This window comes from Platalea leucorodia (assembly GCF_965183815.1).
Source record: "Platalea leucorodia genome assembly, chromosome: 6".
NCBI classification, from domain to species: Eukaryota; Metazoa; Chordata; class Aves; order Pelecaniformes; family Threskiornithidae; genus Platalea; species Platalea leucorodia.
Genome location: NC_138828.1, coordinates 65956236 through 65977927, shown reverse-complemented (window position 1 = coordinate 65977927; position 21692 = coordinate 65956236). Strand labels below are relative to the sequence as shown.

Genomic DNA, 21692 nt, shown 5'->3' with positions numbered 1-21692 from the left:
TCCCTTTTTAAAAGTTCTGATTTGTTTCCCAAACTTTTTGTCATGAGTTCTAGTTCAGGTGGACAGCTTGGCCTTCTGGTCTTTTTACTAAATTATTGAACTGTTAAAATATTTAAGTACTGTTTTATTCTGCTAATGATTGCAATGTAAATTTACTATTCATTTTTTCAGAGTAGAGTTTTGAGTTGTGTTTGAAATTTTAGTTCATGCTGAAATTATAACAGCAGCAGCAAACAGTGTTTTATTTTCTGAGAAGTGACCAAATTGGCCTAGTGGGTTTTTGTAAGAGCAAAGGAGAAACTATTATTTGTGAAAAAAGAAAAGGTGATAAACTGTTTACACTTTTTATTTAAAGTCATACTGAAGAAAGTATTCAACTGAATTATAAAGAACTTCCATTCAGTTTCTGCGAGTTGCTGAAGAATCTGAGCGCAGTTGTTCTCTCTTTTGAGACAGTGCCCTAAATGTCAGGTTACTTATTCTTACCACTGTTTTAACTGCTTGAAATATTTACACCAATTAAAACAAATTAAGGAGGAAAATTGGGAAGGATGTATTTTTCAGAAATTGTACATCCTGTTGGCTAAGAGATTCAAATCTCTGTTCTAACTCAGGCAATATTTGCCCTATATTCTAATTAAGTTGTTTTTTTTTTTTTAAATCGGTACGCAAGTCTGAAGGGTGAGAAATGGGAATTTTCTACACTTCAGCTTTATTGATTCCTTTGCTAAAACAAAAAGAAATTTTACAAAATGTTTTAAATACATGTGTCATTCTGGATTAACAAATAGTAAATACTCTGTTCTGATTAAACTATTTCATTTATATGTTTTTCAATGTTTTTCTGTTTTTCTTCTGTGGAAGATACTGTTCACTGGCTATACTAAACTAATTTATACATAATGGCACTTGACATGATTCTTTACACTTCAATTAATAATGCAGTTGAATTAAGGCATAGGAAGCTAGTAAATATTTCAGAGATTAATAACATAGCAATCATAGTTCAGTATGATGCCATAAACAAAACTGCACTGAAACTAAACTCATGATGTCGGTACAGTAGAGCATTGTTTATGAATTTTTTTTTTCATGTACAGAAATCTGTTCTTCATACATGCAGTGAAGTCATTCCTTGCATGCCAAATCACTAAGTCTATTCTAAGTGCGAATAAAACTGCAGCAATTCAACCTAATATCAAGTTATTCTGACTGTTAAGATGAATGGACCCTGTACTTACGTCATTACTTTTTAGTTGTGGTTTTATAATAATTTTAATAATAACAGGACTTGTGTAGCAAATGTAAAACATAATTGAATGGCTTCCTAATTCAGGAAGGAAAAGGTTAGTACAAAATATTGGACTAGTGATAATGTCAACTTGTGGCTTGTAGCCACCGTGTGACCTCAGGGAAAAGTATTTTAAGACGAAAACTCGTTTCTGCATATAAATTTAAAGTGTGCTCTATATGTGTGTAGCAAAAGATTACTCTCTTCCTTCATAGCGCTTTTTTCTCCCGCTTTCAAACAGCCTTTAGCAATTTCAAGGCAGTTCTAGAGAATTGAAAACTAGGAAATGATAACAGGAAACCATGAGGTTGTTAGAATCTCTTTCCCAAGTTACAATAAATTAGTAGTTGCGTTATCTAGTACCCTTGTAGCCATGAGTTTCATTGTACCATTTCTTCTGCAAGAGTACTTCCATGTACAACAGAAACAGTTAATCATGCAATCTCCTTAGCATGAAGAAGAAGGGGTTTTTGTTAGCTCCTTCTGTTCTAATATATAAAGTCATTTGAGATGGAAAAAATAAAACTTTAGACATTATTCATTTGGCAGTGTTACACTTAATTGACTACAGTATTGATGCTTTAAAATTGTGACTTCAATATTAGAGTAGTTCTCTGTAGCTCTTAAGAGCAGTGATACATTCATACTGCCATTAATTTACATTTAGTAAATATTTGTGTCTGATCCTTCGTAAAGAAATAGTGTACTATTTATACCTCCCCTTTTTATTTCTCAGAAAGAAAAATGTAAATATTTTCTCTGTGGTAGTTATCAGTACTTAATAAATACAGCTTTTGTCCTCATTTCAACTTAACAGTCTAATAACGTATTAATTCTAATAATTTCTAAGTGTATAATATTCACCACTTCTCAGTTTGGGATTAATACAAAGAACAGTTACAATGTTCCCTAGACTTCCCTTCACTTTTTTTCTATTCTCTCCCTCTCAAAATTTCATCTTTCTTCCCATTTGTTCTTTAAATCCTTACTCCAGACTTACCTTTTTTGCAAAGAAATGGGCAGTAAATATTACGTAAAACTTGGAATATACAAGCATTTGTGTGGTGCCTGTAGAGACACGTTGAAATCAAAATAGTTTTGTAAAGTGGGAAGGAGCTTTGGGACTGCTGTTTTAGTTTATATATTTATTCCAAATCCATTTGAAACTGTGGTATTCAGTCTGAAACCGTGTTATTCAGTTGTAGGCATAGTGACAGAGAAGTATTTAGGGATTTAGGAATTACATGATAGTGCGATATTTCCTTTTGCAAGCTCTTTCTAAGAAGAAAGGGATAGAATAAGCAAAAGCAGAGAAGTATTTGTTCTGATACTTCCCCATCATTTCACCCTTGTGTATGTTCTGTAGACATTCAGGAAATAATGGGAGTTTAAAAAAAGGTCTGCATTCCTTGTATTCTTCACAAGATTTTTTTATATATTTCTCATGTCATCTTTTCACAAATTTATACCATTTAGAGATTCATATTAGATAAATATCACATATATGCAGCAACTCACTAATGCTAGAAGATATGACAGAAACTATTAATGGAGAGGTGCGTGAAAATAGAGGGTAACAAAGAAAAAAAAATTATGATTTTGAGCACTGAAAAAGTTTTAGCTGTAGAGACCCAAGGGTTGGAAGATATGGATCTTTGGTTTGAATTAGTTCCTTCATTTGCATTTTACTAATTATCTAAAGGGGAGGGCATTTAAGTCTCAAATATCTGCCTCATTTCTTAGGGCTTAAGCTAGAATAAACAGTGATAGAATGCTTCATAAATTATGCAGTGGGGTTTTCAGCTGAATACATGCTTATGATTTTTCTTGTGTTTTTTTTTTTTTAATTGTTAAAAATGGGCTTTGTTAGTTTAAATATAAATTAAAGTTGTGTCTCAGACTGATGATGATAATATTTTTAATTTTAGGATATCTTGTATTATGAACAGCTTAAGTCGAATGTGATTCAGCACGACCTTTTAGTGGACAGCCTGATTTACAAAGTAAGTGATTCACTAAACAGTGATTAAGTGATTTATATACTCATCACACCAGTATCTTGGTTTTCTAACAAAGAAAATGTTAGATGGTTTGGTTTTAAGGAGTGTAAGAATAATTAGTGTGAATTTGTTATTGTAAACTCTCTCCTTGTGCCTGTGTTGGCTCTTGTGTAAGACATTTGTTTGAGTTGAGCCATTAAGTTGTAAAGAAATGGTAACTTCATTTGAAGCAATAACTGGTTTTGTGAGGAAGAAAGCACTGGGGTCTGAGTGCTTCCATTTCAAGTTTCAATTCTGAATATTTTAATCATGAACTTAATATAGCATTTTTTAATTTTAAAATGTGGAGTATATGCTTAACTACAGCTCTTTCATGGTTCAATGGTGAAACAGTGTCTTCTACCACTGTGTTACGTTTAGCTTCTATGGGAGTCTGAAAAGATGTCTTTTGGCTCCAAACTGCTGTATTTTTTGATTACAGGATGTAAAGCTGACGGCAAGCAATGATGACTACTATTTTGTATTTGAGGATTATTTATATCAGGTACGTAACTAATTTTTTCTTAGAGAAGCTAGAAAGTACACTCCTATGAGATTATATCATCTTCGGAGTAAGGACTGCCTTTGTGTTTCATGTGTAGGCAGGGTACAGTGGGACCCTAGACAGTATCTGTTTGCCACATTACATATACTTTCCCTTCTGAATAACAATACTGTAAATTAATCTTGTACACTTAAACAGATTAAGCAGGACAGGCTTCTAAAACTCCTACTCTGAAGGACGCTACACAATGTCTTTCCTATGCAGTAAGCCGGAAAATACACAGTCAGCCATATTCTTCCCCTTTCCAGCTTTGCAATAATAAAATGATTAACAGCTGTGGCGTACAGAGAAATTAAGACTTGCGAAGTATATTCAGGGTCCCAATTTAAAAAAAAAAAAAGCTTTACAGTGACCTACTGCAATAAGCATAAAAGAGATTTTATTGACATATTTTTAAATTGAAGACATTGATTCTGCATAAGGTAAGTATGGTTACTTTTAGGATTGCTCCCATTCCAAAGCTGCTTCTAGCAATGGGGAACCCAGCTAATTTATAAAGAATTATCTTCATTGCTGCCTGTCAAATGCCCTTAAATAGAAGGACATTACATTTATGAATTTCCTAATGTGTAGCTGATTGCAGTGTCAACATAAATGTCATGCAGCAAACTTACCATTTCCACAGTGCTTTCAATTTCATTAGTCACATCTGTTAGGTTAGACTTGCTTAATTTTTTGTTTTAGAGCTATGTAAAACTAAACGATTTCTTCTTTGATGGTAATATGTAAAACTGCTAGTAATTTAACTAAGCAAGAAACTGTCCTTAATGCTGCTTAATCCATATAGGTATAAGAACATGCATAACTATTTAAGCATACTATTCAATCATATCTACATATAATATTTTAGCGTAATAAGCATTTAAACATTAATACTTAAAATTATAACCTCATGAAATTATAGCCTTTTTTACTTAAAATAGTTCCAATATTAAGATCCGTATCTGAATTTGTTTCTGAATTAAAATTTGAAAAGTGACTACATAATGACAACTGAAACATTGATATTTATTCAGTAAAATATTTACATGTAGAAGTTTTTCTTGATTTAAGGGTCAAAGATGATCTTCATTATTGTAACATTATCTCTTCATCATGGGATATGAAAATCTCATTCTTACTTCTGCTTCATTCATTATATAGACTACTAAGGCACATTAATTAGTCATTAACTGCCAGTTCCAGTGGACACAGGATTATAGTCTATGAAGGAGTATGAGCTAGTATACAGTATAATCTTCTGTTTTAAGACCGTCAGAAATAGATTTTGTTCATCATTCTCAATATATAGCACAGTTGAATATTTTAATTTTTTATATATCTCTATTAACTAAAAGAATGATCACAGAATGAAAATCATAAAAAAGACTAAACTATCCTTAGTAATTTAAAGGAGAGTCACCAAAAATCTCTGAAAAAATGAAGTGCCTAGTTTTACTGCAAGGCTTTGAGACAAAGAATATCTCAAACTTCTAATTATTAGTTGCTCTAGTTTTGTTTGGTACTTTTTGGTATTCTTCAGACACTTTTTCTAGAAGAAAGTTATCCACTTTCCTTGATAATTTTCTCTTCCAGCCTAATTTGCAAACGCATTGCTGCCAAATGATTTTGTTCTGTGGCCCCTGGAAAAATTTTGCACTATAAGTCACTCTGATATGAATATTCTTTATTGATTTCATATGTTAACTGGAATTTAATATTGGCTAAATAAAATAATAGGTAATAAAAATGTTAGTTTAAACTGGATAAATTATTTCTGTTTGCACTGGGTTTGTGGTTTTTTTCATGACTAGTTACTGCCTCCGAGTTTTCCAAGTCATTGATCAGAGTGTGGCATTTGTCTGTGTATTAGTTAACAGATAAAGCATCCATCAAAACCAGCAAATTTGGGCCTAAAATAACAGTGAGGATATTTGGTTGGATTATTGGTACCTCTTTAGTAGCATGCAATCCTTTTTGAGAAGAACACTGTGAAATGATGTAATTTATTTCCTTTAATATCTTTGTTCTCTTCGTCCCAAAGTTTACATGTTTTTATTACTTCTTTATAACGATTGAAATAGAATACGGTTTTAAGATAGTAATTTCTTTTTGATAACAGCTTTGGCTTTGTTTTTTTTTCTTTTTCTCAGTCCTTTGAATTCAGTGGTTTTAAGTTTTGATTATAAGTATCCAATAGTTTGCCAAACATTTCTGTACTTAAAAAGTGGTTTGTGCCATTGTTTTCTTTAGCATTATCATTTTTGTGCATGAGAAAAATAATATATAAAGTAGTAAATTTGTAAATTCGTTATTTCAGGCCAGAGGTTAATGCGAATACTTTAGTCTTACATCCTGCATAATGAATATATGCAAAGAATGTCACCAGCTTTACCACTTTAGGTACAGTCATAACTTATGTTTGAGCCAGAGTCTATCTCCTATGAAGATGCATAGTCTTAATTTAAAGACTTCCAGATACTGGTACTGGACACTGTATTCCTAAAAAAGGGGGCCTCAAATTAAGGTTACATTCTTTCCCCTATGAGAGAACATAAATTATGTCCTTTTTAGATTAGTTTCTTTTCTTTCACCTCAATTAACATATACAGAGAATTACATTTGCCTGTGTATTGTTATTGTCAGCTATATTTTGGCAGCTATGAAAATGATTGTGTATTGTGCAGAAATAATATTTAGCTTAAACTGTTTGAGATAAAGACACTATTTATTTTTTAAAAGGTGTTTGTATCTGAGAAATAGTTTTGAGGTTCAAAGAAGGAAAATGTCTCAAAATATGACCCGCTTTCCATAAAAAATAAAAAAAAGCAATGATGTTCAGATGTCACACTGTTTCGGTTTTGTATGTTTCCTTTTGGCAAATGTTGATATCTGGAAAATATTTGCAATAATTAGTTGAAGGAAAAATCCATTCATTTTTCTTCACAATAAATTATGTAGTGAAACACATCTAAAACATTTCCACCTTTTATAGCTTGGCTACAGTTAAAACAAACAAACTCTTAAAACCTACAAGAGCAGAGAGGGTTTAATGCATGCAAAAAAGTCAGCAGCAAATTGAAGTCTGTCTTACGTGTGCCCTCTTGTGTACATTCTTGATAGTGCATGAAAACTTGAAACTTGATTGCATGAAAACATGAAAATTTTCGAGTACAATACTAATTATTACATTTTTTACAACTGCATATAGGATGAGGTTCTTCATTGTTAATTTTTTTCTAGGAATGCTTTTAGTATTTAATTTTATACTCAATTGCTGTGAATACTAGCTATTTATGTAAACAATAAAACCCACAAATATATTTTACAAAATACGATGTGCATTTCAGAACTTATGGATATGAGGTGAACATTATAATCTGTGGTTTTTGAAAGAACTGAATATCATGCAAGCATTCTGTAAAGCCCCTGGGAATGAAAGCGAATGTTAGGATCAGTCTTCTCGAACTGCACACATGCGAAAATTTAAATGTTTCATTTGCTTATTCACTTACTAGGACTTCCCCAGGTCATAGTAACTGAACAGAAAAATAACCTAATAGACATCAAAGCAGCCAGTTGCATGCATAGTCACTAATGATGTGACAGAAGGGGATAAACCCATGCTGAGGCAAAGAGGAGGGTTGGAGAATGGGAATATTTTGCAGACTACAAATGAATGTGAAGGTAAAATCATAGCAAGTTCAAAGCGAGCCTGGAAATTTGGACAGGAAAGTAAATTAAGTTGGTCAAGAGCTTTCAACCATATTAGCTCTGTTCAATAGCATCTAACAGGTGCTAATTAAGGCAGGTTCTTAAATCTGTTTGACATTGCTTTGTTGATCCAGTAAGTCAGCTGGTTTTTATGTGCTGTCTTTTCTACAGGTATTACTCTGTTTTTCCCGAGATACATCTGTATTGGAGCACTTCACTTACAGTAGTGCTACCCCACCGAAATCATATATACGAGGTAAAAGGAATTGTTTTATAAAAGATTGTATAGATTTTTGTTGACTGCTGCAGTAATACAGTATGTGAATTTCCTTTATGTTCATTACACCTAGCAGACTACATTTACAAGAACGTTAATAAAAACTTCATGTATCCAGTTGACATCTGCACAGATTCTATTATGACAGTTTAGAAGCTGATCACATGACGCCCAGATTGCAATGTTGTTCTTTTACTGTAGTTTCCTGTGTATAATTCTCCAGTTTTTTACCAAAATAAATTAAACACACAATTATGACAATATGATAAAATCTTGACAACATTTATCTTCATCAGAGCTAGAAATTTAAATACACAACCTTGTCCTCTGCAACTTCAATCAATTTAGCAACTGGAAGTGGTGGTAGGATGTTATCTTCCCAAAGCAGTGAGTTTTGCAGATATTTGTAGATGGGAGCAGACCATGTTGCTGAAGAACTGTGGGCTCTGTTTGAAGGTCTGGGAGAGCAGAGCTCTACCACGCAGACTTATACCGATTTTTATTCAAAGCATGACATCTTCCAGAGTGTTAGCTTACTTCTGGGTGTTCTTTGGCTAAGTTGTCATGTGAGTGTTATTTTTCTTAACAATCTTAAATTTATTGGTTCAGTCCACTTGCCTTCTCTGCCAGCTTCTAATGCCATACCTCTGGGCTCTGTTTCCTTGCATCTTAAATCCTCACCTGCCTCGGCTTTACCCAGAGGTTCCTAATTTTGTCTTTCTTCTGAATCATTCAGCCACCCAATCACTTTTTTTTCCATGTACCTTTACTTTCTGCATTCCCATTTTCTTCCTTGGTCCCTCGTGCCAGTGTATTTAGCCAAATGTGATCCCCGTACCAAGTTCTTTTTTTGAACAGGACCTGTGCTGAGAGTTTTCCTCTTGCTGCTTCTTATGTCACTAGAGGCAACATTTGTTTTCTAATTTTTTTCTTCCTCCTTTATTGCTTTGTAGGTCTTTTCTCTCTCTTTAACTGAATTAGGGAGTTTTCTTTACCTGCTTCTTGAAACAAGCAAAGGGCTCACCTGAGAGCAGACAGCAGTGGGATCCCAGGTCTCACTTCAGGCACAGAGTCATGGCAGCCCAGAAACACAGCTATGGGGAACATCCTACTTATTCCTAGACAAATCTGGGGAATGAAGTTGCTGAAATCTAAATCTCTGCTGAACCTGTGCAGCGTAAATCTGAAAGACTTGTAGGTCCTATTTTTGGCTAATTTTCCAAGAGATGTGCTTTATGCTAAAAATACTCCCAGATTACAACTCCCTGCTGCACAGCAAGCAAACTCTTGAAAGGAAAAGTAAAAAGTATTTTTTAGTTTAATGAAACAACTGATTTCTGTAATTGGAAAATACTGGATTTTATTTTCATGGTGTAGTAGGCAAGAGCTTTGCAGGTTAATTTTGAATTTAATTTGGTCAATTCATGCTACAGGAAAATATCTAAGTCCAGACTCCATTGAACCTGACAAAAGTTCCCTGTGCTAAATTCTTCTGTGTAGAGGGAACAAAATACACAGAGATCTAAAAGATCTCTGAATATTCTATACATTCTCATATAAGTAATTACATTTTCTAGTTGAATTTTCTCATTTTAAAAATAAAATAATCACAGCTTTCAATTAGTTGTAATTATGCTTTAGAACACTTATATTTCTAAATAAATTGTTGGGTTTTTTTAATAGTGGATTTTAAATTATTAGGTTCTATAGTTAAAATATGGTTAACTAATATAACATGTTCATTTTGCAGGGAAGAGAAAAAGTCATGGTCAGTCATATTACCAATGATTGTCTTGAATTAATTGATCTTTTGTATCCAACAGATTACTTAAATATTTTTTTGTTATATCAAAACTGTACCATCCATCTTCCTCTCTGTTGCAGGCTTAATGAAGCCTTGAATATTTTTTATCTGTTCTTACATCTTTTTAAATGCCTCTCCTGACCCTAGGTCAGTTTGCCACAGCATGGCAGACTTATCCCCTTAACCTTATTCCCTCATGAGCTTCACTGTCTTCAAGGTCTGCAGCAAACACCTTTAGCGCTCCTAAGACACACCCAAATAAAATCTCTATGGGATGGCATTGCTGAAATCTTCCTCCTCTTTTTTTTCTTTGTCATCCTCCCTTATTGGTGCTGCATTTTAGTTTTATATCTTGACACCGTACCTGTCCTGTTGCATTGCTCGTTTGTTTTAGACAATATAAAATGGTCAATAACGTAATTAGTTATGATTTTTATAATTGTAACTTAGAATGTATCTTTTTTAATTTAACTCTTCACATCTTTTAGTAGTTTAATTATATTTTAATTGTGGTTTAATGATTCACAGGAAAACTTGGAATGGAAGAGTATGCTGTTTTCTATCCTCCAAATGGTAAGAATTATACTATTGCCTCCTCTAGTGGTAGATTGGAAAGATACAGGATTTTTTTCTCAAATACATGATAACTTCTTTTTCTGTTACAAGTTATGTTTTGCTGTTATTCTGCAAAATTTGTTAATTTAAAGGAGTAAGCTGGACTGAAGCTACTCCAAAACCACATTCAGCCTGGTGTTAGTAGTCACATATGGAGTTTGTCTATGTGTGTGGGAAGCAGAAGGAAAACAACTTCTGGTGCAGCAGCTTGTATTCCAGTCTTGTATCACCACTTAGAGGATCTGAACGATACATGCTGAAACTGTCTGACCCCTAACTTTTCAGTACTCAACAAACCACACCTTAAAGTCTTTTCCTTTCAAAATTTGTGCTCATTTTAAAAATTCAGACATGACTAATCTATATAACTTTAAGTTAATGTCATTGCTGCTGTTGATACTTCGGTTATTAAAATTCTTTTTTTCAGCTCTTATTTTGGCCGTATCAGTCCCTGTCTATTGAATCCTTTTGCTGTTTTTGCGCTGCGTTTGTATTTTAAGTTCAAGCTCTTTGCTCTTGCTTTCAAGGCCTTACGTCACCAGTCTTAAATCTGTGTCTCTGGCCTTGTCTTTTATGTCTTCTGTGTTCCAGTGGTGTCAGTTGTAGCGCATACTTCTGTTCCCCCTTCTTCCATTTTTGCCTCTGCAATTCTTTGCAGCTTTGTAGCCATGAAGCATTGTCCTTATGACCTTGTGCCAAAGCAGTTCCCTCTTACCAGTCCTATATGAAAATTAATGAATGGGAGTGAAGATCAGGTGGAAAGGAGGAGAGAACTGTCATGATACAACTGCCAACTGCTCTACATGTTTTTTCTGACTACTACATGAATTACTAAAGGTCTTGGCCTCCTTTTTTCCTGCTCTCTCCTTGTCAGTCCATGACATTTACAGGTTGTCATTTATCTGAAATTAGGTTCTGATTTCAGCAAAGCTTACACGTAATAACTTCATGGAAACAGAACTTTACTTGGCTTTCTAGGAACTATAGCATGTGTTTAAGCACGTAGTTCGTTGTACTGAAGTAAGTGATACAATTCCTGTACTTAAATATTTACAAAATTGAGATTTAAGACTGCAGGTGCCATAACAAGGAAATATTTTATTCCTGTGGTAGGCAGAATACAATTTGGAAACTTGAGGGAAAAATACATTTTTTTTTTTTTTTTACATGGATAAAAAGAAATATAAAAGAACAAAAAAAGAAATATTTTTGTTTTGTAGGTGTAATTCCTTTTCACGGCTTTTCTATGTATGGTAAGTGTGACTCATAAACTCCTAAAACCTCAGGACTGCTTTTTATCATATTGCAGTTTAAAGCTGTATGTACTTCTGCAACTTTTAAACGTGTGTATTCTGTTTCTTTGTGTATGAAGACTGTTGTATATATTTTTAAAAATTCCAGTCTGTTTCTATTTACTTATATTACAGCTCACTACCATGTGGGAGTTCCTTCTTTGAGAGCTAATAGCTGAGCTATACATTTTAATGTATACAAATAGAGGGATAAAGTTTGTTGACAGAGTGCTCTTTTCTTGTGTTTCACTTCTGAGTAAACCAAGTTACCTGTGGAAAGAGTTCTTAAAACCATGAATTATGTGAAAGGCCTGTTGCTGTATCCATTTGCCTAGAACAGGTGCTAAGGGAGCATTAAATGAAAGAATGGTTGCTACTTTACTGCACAGAGGAAAGCTCAAATATCAACAAGATTTCTAGGAAGAAAACAGAAAAATCTCCTCAGGTCGCAGATGTAACAAGGCAGCTGGTGCAGAGAGACTCCAACAATGTCAGACTGTTTGTTACAGCTTTCCAGTTTTTTCCTTTGATTTATCAAAGGTGTTTGTGGCATCACAGGGCAAACAGATTTTAAGATTATACTTAAAATGCTATGTTTGCTAATAAGAAAATTTAATGATCACACGATCATTGAAATCAGGCAATGTAAATAAGAAATGCAAATTTGAACCTGAGTAGGGAATCTAAGTCTTTGAAATAATGAACAGCTTAGTTACAAACTCTTCCTTAGGTACTCACTAGGAGGCTTTCACTTTTTCTGTGTGGAACCACTTTTCAAAATGTTTGTATTTGACTCTGCCCTTGAGAACAGCGTCTCTCAAACTGGGTGTGAGCTTCTTCCCTCCCTCCTGTCCTCTCTGTTTGCAAGGGCTCAGAATATGCTGGTTGTGAGAAGGAGGGAGGCTGAAAAGCAAGGCAGCAGAAACACTAGTGTAACTCCAGGCTGTGGGTAAGGTAGCTGCGACCAAGCAGAGCATCCTGTGTATTCCATGCTGTGCTGCTCTTGGAGGAAGTATCTGGGTCCTTATGTAAATCCTATACGCTTTTGCATGTTCGCATGCGTACACTCATACAGTGCCAACTGTCAGGCCCTGTTCTGTTACCCTCCTGGGCTTCATGTACATATGCACACTGCCAATTCCTCCACTTCCATCTTCAATCTTTAAAAACACACACACTAGTAACACCCTCTGCTTTTCTTACTCCTACGTAAATACATTTCTGTGAAGATCTCACCCTACCTTTGCACCCCACCTCTCATACACGTACACCATTATTTTCTATTAAGCCACCTTCTCTGATATATATGTATATGAAAATGGATTTGCACGTGCATACGCCCATATATATATATAAATGTACATATATCTATGTGCATATGTATACATATGTATGCAGACCAATGTATCCATATCCCTATCTTTGTGTAACTAAACCTGGAAAGGAAGGTGAATGTAGAGATAGAAACTATGAGTCTGTTAAAATGCAAGCTGTCATCCAGAATGAATGTACCTGTAAAATGAAGCAGTAGATGTGGTGAGCGAGTGGACAGATGGAACGGCTGTTTACAGAAATGTATATAGAACAACTGTCTGTAAAACATCCATTGAATGAGTGGAGTAGAAATTGGGGGGAACTGATTATGTTTGTACAGCATATATATACGATAGATTTATCTATATGCTGGACTTTTACAACAAGAAAAAAGGAACTGATTGGGAAAAAGTTTGACAACCGCTGCTTTACAAATGTAGCCAACTATTATTTTGAATCAGGTATATTAAAAGACTTCTAAACAGTAAAGTACCAAATGTCTGTGTTTTTCAGATCTTATAAGAAATCTCTCTATCAATCAGTCATACTTATGTGATGTTATTGTGGCAACCAAAAGCTGTTTTTTCAATATTTTCGTTTTCACAACACCCATCTTCAAGCAGTAAACTTATTCCAGTCTTAGAAATGGAGCACCAATTCGGAGATGGTCACTAGCCCAAGAGCACATTGGAATTTATAAACGGTTGAATTAAAAACTTGCACTGTTCAACATATCGTTGCCCTACACCCCCGAGAAGCTATCCTTAAAGTGTATTTCTTATGCTTAGGAAGCCAGCACTGTCATAAGCAGGTTCTAATTAGTTTAGATTCTTGAAATATATAGAACTATTACCTAGAATGTATTGCACTTCTTTTCTGAACTTTTTACGTCAAATGATAGACTCGATTATAAAATATCTCTTTCTAAATAATTGGTTTGGTATTGCTTTTGTAAATTGTACTACTGTAAATTACTTGGGTTTCCTCATACTTCATGCACTTAATCATTGAACTTTTTTAGCAGTTTACAGTGTTGAGTCAATTATAATTCTTTTATCCTTTCAGTTGCTCCACTTTGTTTTCTGTACCATGAACCTTCCAAATTGTATCAGATATTCCGTGAGATGTATGTGCGTTTTTTCTTCAGACTCCATTCCATCTCTTCTCATCCCTCTGTAAGTTCATTAGGAATTAAAACCCACTCACTTGATATTCTGCTTGCTATGGAGCAATAATATACAGTGGTGCGATTTTCTATGTATGTGATTGAAATACATATATACTTCAGACAAGCTTGGAAAGAATATTAGGTAACTCCAGTTAGGATATTTTTGTTTTCTATGTCAATGTTAGTCTTTGCTGTAGAATATCATGTACTTTAAAATAGTACAGTTCTCATTTTATGAGGTTTTTTTTTTTTTGAGAGTCAAGTCTTCTATGCAATAGGTTTCTCAGTTCGAGAAGTCACATAAATGCTTACTTGCTTTCATTTTAATCAATAACATGTAAGCGCACACACTTTAGTGTTTTCTGGGGTAGAGGAACTAAAGTATAGTCATACAGAGAGATATTTTTTTTTTCAGTGGTATCAAGTTAATGTCTGTTTCTTTACCTCAAGTATCTTTGTGTGACAGCACATGCTTTTTAGCACTACTAGATGAATTTTAAATAATTTGGTTATGTTTATGACCAGGACCAGCTGTCTTGAATGTAAGACAATTGTAGAAATTTGCTTGTCTTCTATTTTTGAAGAATAAAATATAGTAATTTTTTTTTCTCCTTCACAAAGTGCAGAATAGTTACTTTACTTCTTGAAAACATTTCCTGGTTAAAAGAAAATCCTTTCCTTGATATACAATTTCAAGGCTGCGCATTGTGCTTTCGGTCATTAATAGCAGGGAAACCGGTCAGACAGGAATCTTTCAATTTTCATGGTACTTTTTAAAAGAAATTTTAAAATGCGTTTACATTTAACTTTTTGTAATTATCCCCATTGCTGTTTGTTTCTAGTTATCAGACGTATTATTTCTCACATCCTCTGTTTTTTAGTGTATATATAGTGTAACTGAGTTCTATTTCATCAAAGTGGAAATATTTCAAGTAGGTCATATTATAATAACCCACTAAGTACTTAGACCTCTGACATATAAATACCATAAGTAACTTACAGTTGAAAGGGACTATCAAAATATATTATGTTGCTAATACATACATAGAATTGTAGGAGCAAGGCTTTAGTGACTGAAGGCATTAGAGTTACTTGTGTTCTGCTTATGTAAGCTATATATTATATCATTAATAGTGTTTCATTGCTTGAATTAAAAATTCATGCATACTTACATGCTGATACTGTTTTCTCAGATTTGACAGGATGAGTGTTAGTATTCAGGATATTATCTTGTTTCATTAGGGCATTGTGTCCTTGTGTTTGCTGTTTGAGACTCTTCTACAAACCCATCTGCCCCAGCTCTTTTATCACCTTCGAGAAATTGGGGCTCAGCCGTAAGTACTTCTTTCTGACTTGCTACAGATGTTGCAGATTCATTGTTCTGAAAATGCTGTTCTGTGGTATTTTAATTTAAAAGCTATGAGAAATTATTCAGAAGTGCAAACATCAATGTGCCATTTTTCCTTGAAAGTCAGTTGGGAGTCCTTTGTCTAACCTGCGTATATGTGCTTTGTGCATTTCTTCTGTATGTATGTTCTATGAAGAAGAGAGGAGAATTGCTCTATGAGAAATGCTGCATTATTGAACTAAATTTCAGTTATTCATGTCCGATCTGATGGAACTAAGTGATTTATTTCCTAGGGGACAGAAGACACAGAGATATGTTAGTTACAGCAGAAGCTACTGGAAGGGGAGAGAGAGCAAGAGGCTGCCATTCTGTAGTGTACTCATGGCACCAAGTGCAACAGAACCTGAAAATCTTACTGTTATAATTGGTATCCATCCTAATAGCATAATAGCAGAAAGGATGAAACATTGAGGGTGATAAAAGCTGAGGATCCTTCTAATGTGACTGTCTGGTCAGAGTATTTTAATGATATTAGTACTTTGTCAAATGAGATGCTAAATAGTTTTCTGATGGCTGTTGCAAAGGAAAATATTGATTATTAATGCAGCAAGAGAAAATGGCTATTCCTCCTGGAAGAGAAATGCAAAAGAATAATAAAATATTTTCACTTTATAGAGGATCTGTCTGATCATTATGGGAGACAGAAATATAATAACTATTTTTTTATCACGTGTTTGCAGGCTACGAATTTCATTTAAATGGATGGTACGGGCATTTTCTGGTTATTTAGCTACAGATCAGCTCTTGCTTCTGTGGGACAGAATCCTGGGATACAACTCTCTGGAAATTCTTGCTGGTAATAGAATTATTTTTACAAAAGGTGTTAAGTCCAGGTTGATGTAAGGCAAATACATGTTAGCTTCAATGTGTTTTGTGACAAGAAGAAAATAGTTGCTCTTTGAATGCTGAAAGCATGTCAAAGAGTATAACTTTTAGAAAACTAGAATTGCATTAATACTGCATCTCTAACAAAAATATGCGAGGTAATTTCTTTTTATGACAGCACTCCAAAAAAGCTAAGCGCTCTGTGAACAGAACATAGGATGTTCTCTCAGCTTCAGTGGTAACAATACATGAGCTTATCACCTTCCACAAAACGCAAGATTCATGTTACTCATTTATGGCGAGTGCTTCTTCAGTACTTACAGCAACTGAGAATTCCCCAGATTTTGCTGGATTTCTTCTTTCGAAGCCCTATCTTTTAAGAGACTTTGGAAGTTTTGTGTGTATTTTTTATGAAGAAAATTCTGTCCTAAGTTTTATGCAAGGTTTTAGATGGGGGTTCTAAGGAAGACATGTATCTTCAGTTGGGTCAGATTTTAAATACAAAGTAGGTGAATAGAAGAGAAGAGAAGAGAAAGGGGTTTGGTTCTGTCTGTACATGTAAGACAGCTATGTAGAGAGATACAATTAAGTAAGATAGTGCAAAATAAATGAACTTTTTTTTTATGTTACATAACATTCACAACTGAAATACTGCTATTTAAATAAATTAAAATTATTGGCTTAGAAATGAACTAATTGTAAATCACCTTGTCCCTTTCAATTAAAAGCTAGTCACCTTAAACTCAAGCATTTTCACTCAGACTTTTCTGAAAGAATGTTGTGTTTTTCCTATCTGTTTTAAAGAATGGCCAAAGAAACTCAAACACAGCCATCCCTTGTATATTATTCCTCAGAATCAAAATAATTACTCTAAGGGAGTGAGAATTGGTATTTTACATCAAGATTAATTCTAACCACTAATTAACAGGTCAGCAACTTAAATATTGGGCATTTTCTTTCAGTCCTGGCAGCTGCTGTGTTTGCTTTCCGAGCGGTCAACCTGATGGAGGTGACATCACTGGCTGCAGCTGAAGTAAGGATAAGTTTCAGTTAGAGGAGATTGAAATAGTTTCTGATGCTTTGCCAACAAGAGTAACTTAAGCTTCACATGGCACGTGGTACATAGTGCAAATCTTTCTGCCTAAATTCTTACCTTAGATAAAAAACTAAGGAAATTGTGAACATGCAGTACATAATACTGCTTTTCTGGGGTAAAAAGAAATAAAAGAGTATATTTGCTACAAAAACGCAATGTTATCAAGTTATTTTGTACAATCATATTGTTTTTCTATTTTAATATATCTACGTTTGTGGGATATATTGTTTTTGAAATATTGTGGAGGTTTGTACCTTTTTTCTCAGTGCATTTTAATGTAGTTGCTTCTGTGCTTTTTGATATTACAAAAATTTTACAAGATTATTTTTGTCAGCATTGAATCTGAAATTTCAGTGTGAGTACTGTCATTTTACAGATGGGAAATTAAGAAAATTAAGTCATTATGATGAAGATTATTATTGTTTATCTCTAGTAATTTGTTAAAATATATTTTTTCCCCAAAATCTGGTGATGCATTTTTTTCAAACTTTGAGAGCTTGTGATGACTCTTTCCTTTTTTTTTTTTTTTTTTAGCATACTTTCATGAGAAGGCATTGACTATTTGAGTCATTACATTGGACTTACTTCACAAGTACTAGCCAAGCCACAGGATAAGGATTCTTAATTCCCAATTATTTTTAGAAGCAAGTTGAAATGTTAGATCCCTTATTCATCCATGATGCCATGTATATTTGAAGTAAGGCTAAAGGCTAAAATAAAGTTACTTGGTTTATATACGTAAACATATGCTTTTTCTTTGAAATCTTAGGATGAAAAATAATACAATAAGGCACTAACATAAAACAGCATAATTTGTTTCTAGCCAGGTCTGAATCTAATTATTGTTAGTATTGTAGTATTTGAATCTTTTTCTGATTTCTTGACTTGCTTTAAAGAAATTTGATTCAGATGTCAAGTTTAACAAGCCTTTTTGTTTTTTATCCTAGGCTGTACTTGCTGACCTTTCAACCCTGAAAGTTATGCCTCTTCTTCAGATCTTCTTATTTGCAACTGTCACTTGATCTGCTTCAACAATACCGGTGCCACAATTCCAGTCTTTCTTGAGAAGCTAATAATCAACTATGCAATGTCTGCATAAAACCAAAATTAAGTTGTATGTATAATATTAATTTAGAAATCATGACCTTAAAATTTTCTAACTGAAAACAGTAACTTTGCACACGAGTGTGTGCAGTGCACGCTACTGAATTTCACCGTAACAGCAGTGGTTATTACTTGTACAGTAAGAATTACTACTTGGGCAAAAACCCAATATGAATCAGTGTCTAAAATGCATGTAATATTAAATTAAATAAAGTAAATGTAATTCATGATCTGAGTGTTGTGATATTAATGTCGGAGTTGTAGAAGCTCTCTCTTAGTATGAAACGACTTTTTCAAGCTCGCAGCTTAGAGGGTATCAGCTCAAATACCATCAACTGAGGAAAATAAAGATACTTTAACTTGCAAGATTTTTTTCTTATTTTCTAAGAAAAAGATAGGATCATACACCAGTTCTGCTATCTCATTTATTCTCTTCACAGAAATTTTCTCCATGTTCTTTCTCATGTTGGCTACTTCCTTTTATTCTTTTCATATACAGAGATGTAGTCACACATTCCCCATTCATCGTCAGTTAGGTATACAGCTATCTCAGGCATCTTCTACCCAAAGTCCCGTCAAAGGCCCCGTGTTGTAAAATATGTTCCCCTGCAGAGAAGGCCTGAGCATAGCTTCCTTCAGAACTTGTTGGAGCCGGGCCTTACATGAGCCAAACTATTCCCCTGAGAACGATGCCAAGAGTCCTTTTGCTGTGCCCCACACCCTCTTTGGGAGAGCAATGCTGTGCCCTTGCCAGTTTTCCAGCCTCTCTGATTCAACAGCTCAGGCTTCAGTTCAGAATCCAAACTCATATCGATGTGTGACAGATTGTCACTACACTGTCAGGCTGGCTCATCATCTGTTAGCGATCATACCTTTTTGTGAGGTCTTCCAGCTTTTTCCACTGATTTGTTAAATACCAAAGTTGGAATCAATAATCTGATTTGATTAAGCATATCTTAATACCTGAAAAAGGATCAAAGTCAGGAGAAGATAATGGGTAATATAGCCAATGTGTTTGCTGTAGGACTTTTATCTTCACCTGATTTACATACATGTAGTTGTCGCGATTTGTCATACATACCGAATGTATGACAGTGAAACATGAATCCATAGTTTGCTCAAAAGTTGTCTGAAAAGTGATCTAAGCTGTAGTCTCAGATAGGGTTATGAGCTTTATGTCTGTGATTCTTATCTCTGTCAAGATAATGTAGTAAGAAACCTACTGAATTTTTATAGGCTGCTAGTAAATTTATAAGGCTAATTTTAAACAAGGTCAAGTTGTGGACTCAGTATGGTCACTTCTTATATAAAGAACCAATCTGCTTAACAGATATGATGTATTGAATGAGAATATTTGGGGAAATTTTGTTCTGGATAACAAGGAAAATTGATCTTTTCCTTAATATTAGCAAGAAATGGTTTTAACTGTTTAACTAGAGGCTTTTCTACGACATTTAGTTTTTAAAAGGAGGACACATACAGCTTTTATCTTTACAGCAAGTATTACCCTATTTTATAGATAGAGAATGGAGGCATAGAAAGATAAAGTGATTTGCTAAAGATTAAGTAAACTAAAAGATGTGAGCAGTCTCTCCTCTCCTGGATTCCTCTTTATACTTCAGGATGCTCAGTTTGTGTGTTAACCACAAGACCTTAGTTCTTCTTCAGAACAACATGTAATGCACATCTACGTCTAAAAATGCAGCATTTTGCAGTTTTTAAAACCCGTAAGATTGGGTAGCAAGTTAGAAATTACAATGTTACAAAGCAGTCACAAGAATTGTGGCTCAGTAAGGTCATTACAAGGTTACCATGGCTTTTTAGGGAATTAAAAGTATTTACTAAATAGCAAGGGAGATTCCCTAGAGGCCTGCTGACCCTCTAATTCCCATTGCTCTGTGCAAGTACGTTGTGCAGAATCTGAACACTATCTTAACCCATTCCATATTGGGATTTTTGAGCGATATTTTTTCTCTCTTTTTCATTTTCAATAGTTTTGAAAATGTTATAAGTAGGCAGAGATAGAGACTGTTGGGTTCTTGTTTGAACAAGCAGTTCTGTGACTAACAGAACACGGCCTGTTTTCCTCTGACTTGGCATCTCGTTATTCGTCCTAACAACCTTGCATCTCCCTTGTGTCCCCTCTGCCTTCCCCACGGGGGTACTTAAACTCCTCTTCCTGACCTCCACCCTCGTTTCTCCTGAGGGCTGGACAGGGGACCTGCTGCTCTGCGGCTATCTGCGGCTAGCGGGGACCACCAGGCGTCTTCGCCTCGGCCACTTGCCCCGGCTGGCTGCTCCGCGCGCCTGGGGTGATGCTGTGCCTCTTACTTCAGGGCTGGCCAAAGGCTTCGCAGTCCACATGCAGCTCTTGAGCCAGGTGTCGTACGGACCAGCTGTAGCAGCAAATCTCTTGAAGACCTCTGCTGCCTTTTGTCAGGTGTTTAAGTTGATTTTTTGGGGACATGGAGAGATGCACACGCACACAGAGAGACATGTATACAGGAATAATGAGTATAATCGCTTTAAAAATGAGATTAAGACAAAATTAAAAATGAACCAGATCCTCTCCTTAGACTTCAACTATGCTGTTTGTTAGATTTTTACATCTTTTTTTAAATCTGTTTTTAAAAATTGCTTTTACTGAAGATACATTGTTTTCATGTTCCCTTCAGTTTCTCATTTTATTTCCAAAAAAATACTGTGTTTCAGATTCTGGCTGATACTTGTATTTTTAATCTCCCTTGCTTAAATAACACTCTTTAATTCAAAACATTTTTAAAAATATTAAAATGAATGGTTTCTATCTTACAGCTAGATATTTCTCTTGTATACATAGGTAGTATCAATTATTTAAGTTTTAATTCTTTAACTTTAGAGACCAGTTCAAACCTGTTGATGTCTGTAGTCTATCATTTGACTTGCCAATTCTTTCCCAAAACTCCTTTTTCATTTTTGCTGTTTTAAGTAATGGCAGATTTTGATGGTAGAATCATATCTAAAGTGATAATTACATTGATATAAACCTTCGATGGCTCAGTTTAGCCAAAATGTTTTTCTTGGTCTGTTCCTCCCTGTCTGAAATCAATATAAACAGACGTTTCCATACAAGAACCAATGCTCTCCATATTTATAGATAAAGATCAATTTTTTGCTGCTTACCTTAGGATTCTGGCTATGGTCTGTCAAAGGTTTCTTGTA

The 21692-nt window shown here is 34.5% G+C and overlaps 1 protein-coding gene across 2 annotated transcripts in view; it reads left to right on the top strand.

Annotated features, from left to right (window-relative positions):
• The window catches only part of TBC1D19 (TBC1 domain family member 19), a gene marked incomplete at its 5' end in the record, with an annotated part of 52311 nt that extends 33883 nt beyond the window's left edge, over positions 1-18428 (top strand). For both annotated transcript variants that reach the window (XM_082315081.1, XM_082315080.1), the window contains 10 exons: positions 3220-3294; positions 3773-3835; positions 7760-7844; positions 10198-10242; positions 11505-11537; positions 13956-14065; positions 15301-15392; positions 16147-16262; positions 17254-17324; positions 18335-18428. In XM_082315081.1, coding sequence (XP_082171207.1) covers positions 3220-3294; positions 3773-3835; positions 7760-7844; positions 10198-10242; positions 11505-11537; positions 13956-14065; positions 15301-15392; positions 16147-16262; positions 17254-17324; positions 18335-18409 — 765 coding nt within the window. In that variant the 3' untranslated portion in view covers positions 18410-18428. The remainder of the gene's footprint in view (positions 1-3219; positions 3295-3772; positions 3836-7759; positions 7845-10197; positions 10243-11504; positions 11538-13955; positions 14066-15300; positions 15393-16146; positions 16263-17253; positions 17325-18334) is intronic.
• Between the last annotated feature and the right edge of the window lie 3264 nt (positions 18429-21692).